Source organism: Nomia melanderi, chromosome 7 (assembly GCF_051020985.1).
Source record: "Nomia melanderi isolate GNS246 chromosome 7, iyNomMela1, whole genome shotgun sequence".
Lineage (NCBI taxonomy): Eukaryota > Metazoa > Arthropoda > Insecta > Hymenoptera > Halictidae > Nomia > Nomia melanderi.
The window spans coordinates 758,171-772,934 of NC_135005.1; the positions used below are offsets into that span (position 1 = coordinate 758,171).

The following is a 14,764-nucleotide window of genomic DNA, read 5'->3' on the forward strand; positions in this document are numbered from 1 at the left end:
GGGAAAGAGGGAAAGAGAGAAAGAGGGAAACGGACAAAAAGGGAAAGAGAGAAGGGGAGCAAGAGAGACAGAAGGAAAGAGAGAAAAAGGGAAAGGGAGAAGGAGAAAAAGAGAAAGAAGGAAAGACAGAAAGAAAAAATAAAGAAAAAGAGGAAAAAGAGAGGGAACGTACGCTGTCGAAAATGAAAAAGCGTCGCTTACCGTGCTAGGTGCGGGCCGACGTTTCCTGTGTCGAAGGTAGAGCTGGCCGTGATATCCGCGTCCGGGATCGCGCCGGATTCCATGCCGAGCGGCGCGATGCATTGGGCTGAAACAAACGAAACGATCCTGCAGGTTAAAGCTCTCACGAATTTACATAGGGGTATATATCGATACGCCCGTTCCGCCCTCCCCCCGGACACGCTGCACACCCTCCTCCACCTGAAACCCCCTTCTGGATCATAAACGGCTAAATAACCGGCTAACCAGAGATGAATCCGGCGGATAGAGCCGGTTTACGTTCTTGTATACGAGCGTCCTCTCCTTCGAGAAAGGGGGGCCAGGACGCACAGTAGGAAGGACTACCTCAACGTTTCCGTATCTCCGGGACCGATCAAATTGTTTCATAGGGGAACACGGCAGCGTTATGGGGACGCAATGTATCCTGCTACCAAGAACGGCCTATCTTGATACAATATTGTCCGGCGCGAGGACTACCCCGCGTTATTTACGGTTCTGTTCGCGTCACGCGTCCCCGTGCCGCGGAAACTTCGAAACACCTCGGACTCGAGATCATCGGGCTCGGAACTTGGGAAAGAGGTGCGGATGGTTTATGAGAATGACTCCGAAGTCGTAATACGTGCTACATTGGTCTTGATTATTGGATTAGAAGGAAACAATTCTAAAACCATTCTTTTTTTATGGATTGTAATGCTATTGATTATAATACTACTTAGTAGATAGGATTATAATAGTTTTAACTACTGTAGTATTATAGTAGGTAACTTACAAATATACGTGTAGAGGAAAAGGTGCTAATTTGGCCTCACCAGTTTTATATTTTTCTCTAAAATTTGATTCGTAACTCAAATTGCTTTAAATTTTTGTGTAAAATCTAGGTAAACAAATGTGATTACTTGAGATAAAAAATGAAACTGTGAAGAATACAATTTAATTGAATTAAATCTGTATTACGAAGATAACTTATTTTTGGAGATTCTACAAAAATGAACATAATATATCCCTCTTGCAAAAATGATAATAAAATCATTTTTCGTAAGATTTCCAAATTAAAAGTAAACAAATAGAACAAATTTCTTTACGTACATACAAAAATTTCACTATATTCCTTTTTCATACAATATACTTTGTGCTCATTATTAATCGCTCATATGAATGCTCATAATTAATTAAGTTAGTACGTATAATGTCGGTTTATCGAATATCAATTGTCACAAAATACATTCGTGTAACATATCAAAAGTAAAAAATGAAATTATCTTAATATAATAATGAATTTTTCGTAAATCACATTACCCTTTTTTATGGGGGATCAAAATAAATACTAACATGCGTAACTTGGAAAATTTTAACTGTATATTTGAAACATTTAAAATATCAATAATGAAATAATTTCATTTATAAATATCGATTCTACCTACTTTTTATAAAATATATTTTAATATACAATTCTTTAACTTATACAAGTCGCAAGAAATATTTCTTTTTCGGATCGACGTAAAACATTCATCCTGAAGTCATATTTATTATGCTCTTTATTAACAGAAATAATGCATTATGTAGTGTAAGTTAATTTACCCATACATAATTCGAATAGATGCAATTAACAGCACCATGAATTACTAGATACAGTAGGAGAAAAAATTATGGGGACAGGTGGTGATAAGCGGTATCAAAGCAGTTTAAGCAAATTCATATTAATGGAATATCTTTAATTTTCATTTATTATATATCCTCACAGTACATAGAATATTTAGTAAAAAGTTGAAAATAATATTTATATTTTTGTAGAAGTAAACGATATTAAACTGAAAAGTCAACTATTTGTCGATGGACAAAAATATGTGGATAAATATTAAAATTTGTAATATAAATTAAATAAGTAATGAAATTAATATTTTATATTGCCGCCTTTTGCTTGAATTACGGCTTTCAAATGTCGTGAAATACTATTTATTAAATTTTCGATCTACATTTTATCGATTTTTTAAAATTTTGCATGTAAGCATTTGAAAAAATCTGTTTTATTATTCCGTTTATTCAGTGAAACCCTCGTATTTAATAAATCCTATAAATCCTCAGTGGAGTTCAAGTGGGGGCTCTGTACTGGCCATTAAAGCCAATTAATATTTGAATCCTTTAAAAATTGCTTGGTCTTTTTCGCAGTACGTTTCGAATTCTTGTCTTGTTGATATAAAAATCTTTCTTCGACCCTCATTTTTAAATTGGTTTCTTTCAAATCTTCATTTAATATATCAATTATTATTGGTTTATATTCATTGTATCATCGGTTTTAACTGATGCCTCAATCCGATACCATGAAAAATACGCCCACACCGTCAATGCTCCCCCGCAAAATTTTGTCAATGTATGGTTTACATCTAGCTTTACAGCACTTCAATCCTACTTTCTTTAATTTTCGCTTTATTTTTTTTACAGAGATATTTAAATTTAATGATTCTACAATGTTTCTGGCGGAAATTGTTGCATCTTTTCGACATTTTTGAAGAACAAGACGGTTCTCTTGTATGGTAGTGCAAAGTTTTCGTCTGCGATCTCTTAAACTTTCCACAGTAATATGAATTAAATATTTTTTATAAATCTGCTCTACTACGCTTTTAGATATAAGGTACTTCCTGGCAACAGTACGATAGTTCATGTTATTACAACAGTCCGAAACAACTAACCCGCGAATTTGATTTGCAATTTCTCCAATTTTCGATAATAGCGACACTGAGAAGGTTGTATGAAATTGGTTTTTGCAAGTATTAGCAGTGCACTGTGTTCACATTTTTCACCTCGCAATAAGACTGCAATCAAGTGTCCATTTATTTTCGTCCCTCAACAGATAGATGAATTTTATACTTAATATCGTGCATTCAAACAAAAAAGTAAATATAAATTTTAATTTTTCAATAAATAACTTCTGTATTATGAGAGTCTATAATAAATCAAATTTACACATATAACATCAGTTTAAATTTGTTTAAAATTCATTGACACATAGTATCACCTCCTGTTCACATAATTTTGCCTCCGACTGTATGTCTGTTATAATATAGAAAATCGGGAGGGGGCTACGTTATCACGTTTTCCTCTTTAGGTACGTGATTTAGTAGGACTTTCGTCATTGTTAATTAATCTAAAATTCGGTATGCATTTAATGGTTTATATTCTGGTTTAAAAAACAAAATTTACTTATGATTCCACTGCATAGGTGTATCAATTTATTAGAGGATATTACATAACTTCAAGTTCTGCAGAACAGAATAATAATCTTCTTATAAAAAAATGAAACAATTTATGTTAAAATAACAGAGCTTCTATGTCTATCTTAAAATTAATACGAACCGTCGATAAATAAAATCAGCATATGATCATCAATTCAATGGAAAAATCTAATATTCCTTCTCTATAATCGTGCTGCATCATATAATCCTATATAATCGTATTATCCGCCCATAATCGTATCAACGAGATGAACAGCGAACAGTGAGAAGGAATAAGTTAAAAGCGAATCGTTAGCCAATGTACAATCGTGGAATCATGCTAGGCAATAGCGTGCGATAGTTATCGTCGTTTGCTATAAAATGGAATTTGTCACGCAGAATTTATATAAAATATTTCATTAAAATTATCTTCCATGACATTACGTAATTGTCCTGTATCTTTTACGCAAGAATGATTCCACGACGAAAAAATATTTTATTTTCAGGCTCAATGCATTTACTAATAATTTTCGCATCTTATATTCATTTTTAAAGCATTTGTGGGATAGGCCACTGTGTAGACGGAGACGAATGGTAAGTAACATGTGCAATATCTAATTCCCAATGGATTTTTGTTAATTTCAATTTTTCGCTGGTTATAGTAGGCATGTGTATTTGGTATTGTTAGATAGCGAGATGACAGCACGCAACCAATAAATGTACGTACAGTCAATCCTCAAATAACACGATTAATTGGTTCCGTATTATTCGAGTGTGTATTTTAATAGTGATAAGGTTAAATTTCTGCTGTAATTACAGTGCAGATTATAGTACAACTTCAGAATGTATCTTCTTAATTGTGCAAGATTTTAATTAACAACGTAAACTACTGCTATTAAGAATTATTAGAACGTAGATTTTAAAGAAACGGTGTAACAAGTACCGTTCTATCTGAAGGTTACTGTATTTTATACTAAATATATTAGAATTTTGTAGCTGCTATCTAACCACATGATGAATACTTTCATTTATTTATGTTCTAAAACTGAGTACATGTAAAACTTGCCGACACTGGTGTTCTTTGTCACGACCGAGATGCCGCAGAGAGCGTTTTAAACAGAAATGTTTTAAAACATGAACTCTCTATTTCTCTGAACCCGTGCTTCGGGGTCGTCTTTTTATAAAGTGTTCGAAATCCTTGTCGTATGTTTTACGGTGTCACAACGTTTCATAAAATATCATAAGGATGCATAAGAATTGTATCATAACGGATCATAAACCGGCATCGAAATCGACTCGTTCATGTCGCATAGCTATGTGTCATAGTTTAATGGTAACATGATACAGGAAATCTGACGTGATAGGTTATACATTTATTTCTTGCATCATATGAACATTGGCTTATTAATTCGTTTATTAAACTAAATTTCAGATAGTGAAAACAAATTACGAAAGTATTTAATATCTCATGAAATGATAAAATACAAAATGCCAAAGTATTCGTGTCATTGGTTTATGTATTCAACAGATGTATTCGATGTTTTAATTCAATTATCAGGTATTTCAATTATGAAAAATATCGACATTGACCACCACTGGATGCACGCAACAGGGTTCGCATTATTTCGAGCACGTGCAACGAAGAACGTATTGAATCCTCCGAGATGGCCCGGTCCGCCCGCAAGAACGGTTCTATTATCGAGGAAGGGTAGTGCGATCGCGGTCGGGGTCGGTTGCGCGGCCCGTGTCGATTGTAATTTATGCATATCGAAGTTCTATTACCAACTAAAATACGGATCGGTAAAATTTGCTGGGGCGTCGTTCAACAGAATGGACGGGGATACGCGGCAAATAACGATAGAGCCTAATGCCGGATATCGAGTGCAGGTGTACCGGAACACCATGATGGGAGGTTGCAGGCTTCTGCCTCGAGTAGCCAGAGACTCCGCGAGAATTAATGGCAGGGAATTCGAGCTTATAACGGAAGGAATCCTTGCTAAGCCATCGAGAAACAGAATGGGCATGTAGGTGGCCATTAATATCAGTAAAAGTTTGTACCATTCTTGGACGAATCCTCCGTCGTAATTCTGCCGGTGGATTTCGAGCGTGGAACGTTATCATCGTAAGATGAAATTCCTACGGACTGCGAATTTGTCCCGAGAAGAACATCGGTCTGTGTTTCGGACAAGGGGAATGGGGCAACTTGCTGCACAATTGGACTAATACAGAATGCTGTCGAAAGTGCCGCCCCATTTAATACTGTGCTTAACGTGTTTATCTTTCAGGAGATCGATACCCAAATAAATCTTCAAAAGACAGTTTTCAATTCCTTATGTACCTTATGTTATCTATAGTAGAAAAAGAGAAAGGAAATTCAATTCTTTCGAATCACAAGTCTATAATCTTTCTTTAAGCAGTGAGACTTCGTGGCTAAACCTGAACTTGTTTATGTAAGTTATTATTGTGAATTTTGTATACTATATGAAACAAAAACTAAAATCTGATGCAGATTTTATTTAAATTTTGATTTCATTATTGTTTACTGAATTGAAAGTATTGCAAATAATGGAAGTTGTTACAAGAATCATATAATGTTATTCGCGTTTCAAAATATTCTTATATACATTGATAGTAGGAAAATACTGAAATCAATAAAAAGAAAATCAATATCTTCAAGTATAATTTCTTTGACGTAGAAACGATTATTAATAGACAGATCCACTATGCAGACAGATTAAATCACTGTCTATAGTACAATAATATCGAACTCGACACGTGAAAAGACTGTAAATTAAATATTATGAAGATAAATATCTCTCAGTACACGTGACTTAAAGCAAAATACATTTATCCGAATACCAATTATCCGACTTTCGATTATAATTATCATCCTGTCCGAGTTTAATATATATGACTATATTTCATTCGTATCATAAATGCGAAAAAAAGCACAATAGTGGTAAAGTTGAAAGATATATAAAATATTATTGAACGCATACAAAAAGGGTAAGAGTACATCTGAAAAACCGTTTAATTCCTGATTGATTTATGACATGTTTACAAATTTGGTCCCTTCAAACGGGATTGGTCCTCTCAATCTGGAAAGTTTATCCGGACGGATTTGGCTTCCAATTAGTTCGGATAATCGGCGTTCTACTGCACTATTTTACGCATGAAAATATAAAACTTTCCCACTAAACATGTGTCCACAAAAATTACGCAATTTTTTTCCTACTAGAAGATTATTCATAATAAAGTAATTCCTGCGAGACTAGACAGCAAATAAATTACAAACGAGAGAGAAAAGAGACTAAAAGAACACGATCAATGGACACTGAAATTCAATTTTCCCAGAAACCAAGCCCACCACAAAAACCGTGGTCCTACGTTCGCAATTTATTGTTTCACACAATATCATCATCCCGCCCAGTTATATCCCCCATTTCGATTCACCCCGCGCAAACTCCACGCGAACTGTGATTAATAATTCGCCGAGGGGATGATAAATCTATGGAGAGGAGTGTATCAGTAAAAATCAATAATAATCACTGTGAAGATAAGCCGTCGAAGGGTAAGACAAAGGGAGGCGGCCGAGAATCAAACACGGCGCGCTATTATTATTAATGAAGCCTCAATATATCGCACGGCGTCTCGCACCCCCGGAATTCTCACGACCCTCATGGAACTTCTCGGACCCCCGACGCGGGGTAAACTTGGCTCGTTCTCCGGTAGGATCCGCTTCCTTTGTCGGCACGTCCGACCTAACGAGCCACCGGTGAGATATCGCGCTCGTAAATCGATCCTGAATAACGGTTCGGAGGCGCGGATAACCGACCGGCTCCGCGATCTTTCCGCTGAAGAGCGCGACCTCTCGCATTGCCTCCAAAAACCGGTATGATTTTCGTTAAAAATGATTAACCTTTTGACTCCCGGTGGTCACTTTAATAGACAGGCTTTATAACATTCAACAGAATTGTCCAATTGTAATTATCTATCAGGCATGTATGGGTACCCGAAATTGCAGGCTCAGGTCAGAAATTTTGTTCGGGTTGGGTCGGGATCCCGAAAGTTTGTCGACACATAAATATATTCCGATTTCCGATTCCGAACTTGACGAATTCGTAACTTTGCAGTGCAATTAGGTAAAGGAATTTCTAATCAGAGAAAGTATTATGCAATATAATGTGTCGGCTAATATGTTTCCTAGGAAGCCCGAGATGCAGCGTGCGATCGATTACCCTTATCCCTGTGCACTTTTAGTTTTCAGGGTTGACTCCGGACGTGAGAGCTGCGCAATATATAACTCTGAACATCCTAGTATCCTTATATATTCTATAATAATAATACTATACTGCTGCGAAAACTTTTAACACTAAAATTATCAGATGGGTCAAAATGACCTATCCCTGATTTTTTCATTTTGCAATTATTAAAAAAATAGCAGATGTTTCTCTGAGAAATCATTAAAGAAATTCATTTAGCAATACGTAAACTTGATTATAAATGAATTAACGTTTCGATAGTCGCACTCTTGAAGTTTCAATAGAGGAATTGCACAAAGGCAATTTAACTGATCGGTAGGTTTAGTGTTAAGCATAATACGGAAAAGTTATGTACTGAGTCATGGATCAAGGACCAAATCGAAAATCGGGTTTAGGGTTGCAAATCATCCCTGTTATTTATACAGTGAATCACAAAATTATATGGACACTAGGATATGCTTAACTTTAACCGCCCATATCTTTATAATTATGAAATAAATCAACTCAAACTTATTTCTTTCAATAGAATATTTATTGTACTTTACCAATCTACACAACTTAATTATCTAACTTGTTGTAGTACCATAATGTTATAAATTAAATGAAATCATAGAAATTTTTCGCGTTACAAAAATATTCGTATAGTTAACCTCTTGCCCTACAATAACGAGTGAGACTCGTGGTGAAGATTTTCAACATGATTCAATAAATATATATATATATATTGCTCAGTTCATTCGAATTCAAAGGAAATATTATTCCTCTGTAAACAACTATTATACTTGAAAGGAAATATAGGCATAACATATGCTTCGAATTTTTCTATTTTTCAAATAAATTATTAATGACAAAGTAGCCGTATCGATCAGAGTTGAGAAAGAAATCATAGGCCAAGGGGTTAATATTGTTTTGCAATTTATTTACGTGAATATTTCGAAGAAATGTATGTTTCGGAGAGTAGCTTTAGTTATAAATGCGACACATCGAAGTTAGTATGAAGTAATCAGTCCTACCGTACAGTTTATGTACTTATTATATTGCTGTTTATCATCAAAATGTCTGGTGAATGTAAAAACATTTCATTTAATATTCGCCAATTTGTAATTTTTAATCCCGAAAAAAATTGTATCGAAAAATCGCTGTTATGCTTAATCTTTAAAAAAGTGCAGTGACATATATCGTTAATAGATTTACGAATGAAGACAGAATTTAATCGCTTCGGCAAAGTGGTCGACTCAAAAAAATAAATAAAAGAAAAAAGCTGAAGATTATTTGGAAAATAGAAGAAAACCCATGACTAAGTACTTGTGCATTAGCAGCTCAACTTCGAGAAGAAAGCGGGAATTTTGTAAATGCATAAACAGTTCAACTACTTAAATAAAATTGTTATAATGGGAGAGTGGCAATAAAGGAACCGTACATCAGTGAAGTAAATAAAAAGAAACGTTTAACTTCCGGAAAAGAAATAATTTCGGAAGAAGAGTCATGGTGGAATGACGTCATTTTCGTTGACGAATCTAAATTCAATATATCTGGTTTGGATGGATAGCATATGGCGTGGCGTAAGCGAAATGAAGCTTTAAATCCAACAAATTTGCGAGCTACATTCAAACATGATGGAGGATATATTATGGTCTGGGGGTACATATCCAGCACAGAAGTAGGAAAACTTGTCTTTATTGAAGACATCGCGAAGAAAAACAAGAATTTGCCTATTTTAAAAGAAAATTTAGTATCAAATGCAGTTAATATGGGTATTAAAAAAAACTTCAAATTCTACCAGGACAACGATCCGAAGCATAAAGCAAGGATCGTACAAGAATATCTACTATATAACTGTCCAAAAGTTTTTCACCCTCCTCTTCAGTCCCTTGATCTTAACCCTATACAGAGTTTATGGGATAATTTAAACAGAAGAATAAGGAATAAAAAAGAAACAGAGATTGTAAGATGAACGGGAAAAAACAAATATAAAATATCTTAAAAAAATGATATTTAGTATGCTAAAACGATTAAAGCAAATGATAAACAAGAAAGTTACCCTATTGAGTACTAAAATTTAAATTTTGATTTATATAACATGATATATTACTGTACTACTGCATGTTAAGTAATTAAGTTTTACATATTTGTAAAATACAATGGTTTAAAATTGATTATATTTGTGAAAATTTAGAATGTGTTATATATTTAGATATACCATATTTGCATATCAATAAAAAGTGTTGGCATTGATGCCTCTATAAGCAATAATAATGCTTTTCTTTCGAATTTGACCGATTAGTCAATAAATACGGAAATTACGACATGGTGGGAACAAAGTATCCCCATTGGCGCGAGAGTGTTTCGATAAAAGTTCCTGGTTCAATCCAGACCAAGAACAACGTTAAGACGGCGATCCCCAGCTCGCACGACACCCCTGACTCGACGACGACGTCTGGCGTCTCTTTCAACAAGCCACCCTTTCCGGCCGAGTTACCGTGTTCGTTTCAAGAAAAACATCATTAATTACTTCCGCTCTATTGACGCCGCGATGAATGGGGGCGAAACGGGGACACTTCTTTCGCGGGAGCTCGTCGGGAAATTTATATCGCAATTAGGAGCAGGTATTTGATATAGCGCCAGCGATAGCGTTTTCATTAATGAAAAAGCGTTTTCAATGAACGGTCGGTCAACGAGACCGAAATTATGGCGATATCGTTCTTTGATTTTCGTTTCTCCCCGTCGCTCGCCTGGTCTTCCAGGCTGATCGACTCGAGTTCCGGGAAGTTCTCGCGTGAAATTTGAATGGTGTTGTCGATGAGATTGAAATTAATGGCCGGTGGGGAGTATTATATAGTCGTTCCATTTACATTGTGATTTACGTTGTTAGATTGAAGATTTTATGCATTTATGGCGTTTTTGATTCTAAAAAATTAAATACAGTAACATATTTCTTTAAGTTTCATAGGATTTCCATTTTATGCGCAATGTGATATAACCATTAATAGACTAACGACATCTTTTTTATTCTCATTTGGACGAAATCTATAAAAATCTTTATTAATCTACAGAAATATTTGTACTTTATATATCATGGAACATTTTAAATGGTAGCCTTTTCAAAGAAAAAGTTCCGATTCGTGGCATGGTTCAGAATTTATAACAGATAATATTACAAGAAGGCATTAAAAAAGTGTTTTTTTAATGTGTATCGAGTTAATATGTTTACTTTTTTTTATTAATTATATGTTAACGAGAAATAAAAAATAATTTAATTATATTTTCACCTTCATATTTTCCTCTATTTTATTCATATTTCTGACGTAAATTAATAATATTAGTGCCTCTTCAAAGTAAAATGAAATACACGCTTCCATTATTAAAAGAGCAGTAAAATTAATTAAATTAGTAAGGTCAATTAAATTTTAGGTCTGCTATAAATCTGCAAGATCTAAATATAATTTGCATTTTTTACAGCGTAATCTAGTAAAGATAGTTTGCTTATTTCAGAAAAGTAGGAGGGAGGAACGTAAAATTATTAAATAGAAACTTGTTTTTCATCATGATAATGAACAAATGACATAAAACTTTCACAAAAGATACGAATTTACGAACTAAATGTTGTAACGTATAATATACTATTCAAGCATTATTGAATAAAACATTTCTCATTATCAGTACTTTAAGCTCTACAACCTATCTTGCAAGAAATGATGTAGGGTATTTAAAAATATTTGATAATTACTGCTTTATAGTAACACATATTCCAAATTGCAAAACGGTAAATCTTTTAATCATGGAACATTTATTAGAAATGTGTGTTACCCTTTTATAAAGAATGAAGTGACGTGAACGAAATTTTAAAAAATTGATCAGCAGTACTAATGTAACCCGAATGGCCCCTTTTTATTAATACATATTCTTAAGAAAAGACACAGATAAAACAAGAGTGATGTGATACGTTAGTAACAGTACGTGTATCACGCGTCATATAACTTTAAACGTAAAAATTACTGAAATTTAATTGAAGTAATGATATGATTTAATTGAAGTAATGAAATTTACATGAAGTAAAATATTTTAATAAATGTTTAGTTGTGTATTCTCTTCACCGATTTCAATGAGCTTTAAATATGTTGCAAAGGATATCATACTAAACAACTTTTTCTTATACATACAATGGACGGGCTCGGTTTTCGAATCACAAGCAAAAGTATGTGATAAATGTCTGGGCGTGATCTCCACGCTGATCAAAACAACCTTATAATGTCATTCTGAATAAGTTTTTGCTATACACACAATGGCCGATCTCTTTCAGTTCTCGAGTTATACAGAAAAATACGCGCCGTATTGTAATTTTTTTTCACTCATTGGAGTTGTTTCGTATAATATGTACATCGAAATTTGTTTCATTCAGATAATTAGACAGTATTAGTGCGGACAGTTTTTTTAGGGCACGGGTGGCTTCATACTTGCCAATAATCTTATCAGATTCGAAAGATCTTTGCAATTATGAAATGATAACATTGACTACACCCCTCCTCCTGCATTATCATTTCGAAAAAGCTAGCCCCACTGATACCAATATTTGTTATCTGAATGGAACTCATGTGTGCATAATGTGTACTAATATGTACACACCAAGAAATGAAGTCGAAAGATTTGAGCGTAATGTCAAACTTTAATGCTTTATAACTTTTGAACCAACGATCACTGCCGAAAAATTAAAAATGCTAGACACAGAATAACTTTAACAATATATATCGACGTGAATATCATCAAAGATCTTTATCTGAATAGTTATAACAACCCCTTTTCTAGGACATATTTTTGCGAATATCTTAAAAACTGAAAGAGACCGCCTGTTATGTCTGTAGGAAAAAGTTATCCAGAATAACGTCCCTGGCAACATATTTTAAAATCATTGAAATCGGCGAGGAGGACAGAGATCTAAAGATTTACCTTAACCGTTTGATTGTTGAGGAGTGCTATGGCGCTCCTCTTGTGTTTTGCCACAATTGCGAAGAGTGCGACAGCGCTCCTTTTTTGTTATGCCAAGACTGCGTTTTTACTAATTTTATTCACAAAATGAATTAAAACAAATTTAAGTAAATAAATGGTATTTTTTAAAATTTTTGTTGTTGCAATGCAATATAAGTGAGTTTATTGTATGAAAAGTGTTTTCCATTTTTTCCCATACACGCGCAATTAGTGCCACAGTTTTGGCATATGTCCGAAAAAATCCGCCAGCAGCCAAACGGTTAATTTTCTAAACGATTCTATAAAAGATCCGGTATTTGACGTGTATTATACCTTGGAATTGCCAGGCGTTTAAGTATTAAGTTGGTGTGGATTAGGTAAGTGAATCCCTGTTATAATTGATAAACGTGAAGTATCATGATAGACAATTATTCTATGCAAGGAAAATACTTCCCTTTTCATCTGTTATAAATGAAACTATCCGTTATTATACAATAGCGTCTTTCCAGAAATTCGGAAAACCTTTACAGCGTGAACACAATGGTTCAATTAAGAACACAGAAAACAAAACTGATAAAGAAGCAGGTCAATTACTTTCCTCTCCAGAACACAGGGGTCATTATTAAATATCGATCTGAACTTCAATTTGCAAATCGACAGGAATTTACGGGATGATCTAACGGAAGAGTAGATAACGGATATTTCATTTCAATTTTAAGGGAAACTTTCTCAATCGTGCATCGACGATCCTGGAATTGGATTCCGAGGTAGCAGGTCATTCGCTGAGGTCTCCAAACAATTCCGATACTTCTGACGAGTGAACTCGTTATATCGAAAAGTAACGCGGCTGACGGCGACAGATCGTTTAGCGAAACTAACGGGCTCGGTGGATGCTGACTAAGCCACTCCGACATGCAAATCGATGCATGTCGGTTTTTCGTACGAGCCGTAGGAAACCTGATCATAGGTCAGACGTTCGATAAGAGTAGCTTGCTAAACGTCCGCCGAGGGAAATTTACTCGGACGTTTATTGACCCATTAAATTCCGGCGGCCTTGTCTCAAGATGGGTAAACCAATCTTCTTTGTCGCAAAGAGGAATTTTCTCTACGCTTTGAATGCTTCCCTTTCTCTATCTTTGAATAACGCTGGGAACCGAGGGAGGAGGCTAGGAATTGCCGAGGCGCGAAGCTGTACCGTATTCCATTTCAACAGAACCAGTTATGGTTAATTTTTAATCAAAGTTTCGCGAGATTAAGGCCCCGGCGCGTATACCCGAGTAACGAAGTTTATTCTACCTTCTTGTGTATTTTCTGTGAAAACAGAATTTTGAAATTGGGTCGCGGTTGTGTAAATATTATACAAGTCAGTATTACATTATATTTAACTGATATAACGTTGAAAAATCGAAGCCACTTCTGGACAGTAAATATTGTTCGAATATATTTTGCCTCGTGTGTCACTTAAGATCCATGAAACGAAAACATTTTTGAAAAACATATTTGTATGATAATGTAAGGTTTGTAAAAACTATGTTAATACTTTCAGTTGTTTCTTATTACGCGTTAATAACAATTGACGATAGCATAATATTCCACGTATAGCAATTTTTACGTATGTTGATGAATTGCAATAAGAAAATAAAATTGTAGAAAAATTTTCAGAAAACGAAATCTGTATGATAATCCACATGGAAATGAAAAATGTAAAAATAAAAGGGTAAAAACTCTGTTACAGCAAATTTAACACTAGGTTTGCGGATATTTAGTGTACGGTTTATTCTGTTCCTAGGAAAATTCATGTTTGTTCATTCGGAGTTTAGAAGATAGAGGTTTAAAATTACATAATTGAAGTACAAACTGGTATAATTGCATCAAAGTCGACATGAACATACACTAAATAGTGTTTATAAAATACAATACGTGTGAAATTGACGCGCTCCTTAAACTTAATCAAATTCATGTGTGTCGTATCATAACATTTAATTTATAAAACTCGATAATTATTAAAAAAAAGATCATTAACTGACATGAGAGCTTTATTCCCCAAATTTAGGACAATAACCCGAATCGCCGGGAAACGCCCTATTATTCCCGATTCACCGCAGACGGTTC

At 34.5% G+C, this 14,764-nt stretch overlaps 1 protein-coding gene across 1 annotated transcript in view; it reads right to left on the reverse strand.

Moving 5' to 3' along the window:
- The window catches only part of LOC116424242 (discoidin domain-containing receptor 2), a 281,595-nt gene that overhangs the window by 139,223 nt on the left and 127,608 nt on the right, over positions 1 to 14,764 (reverse strand). The window contains exon 4 of the mRNA XM_031970366.2: positions 202 to 307. Within this exon, the coding sequence (XP_031826226.1) occupies positions 202 to 307 (106 nt within the window). The remainder of the gene's footprint in view (positions 1 to 201; positions 308 to 14,764) is intronic.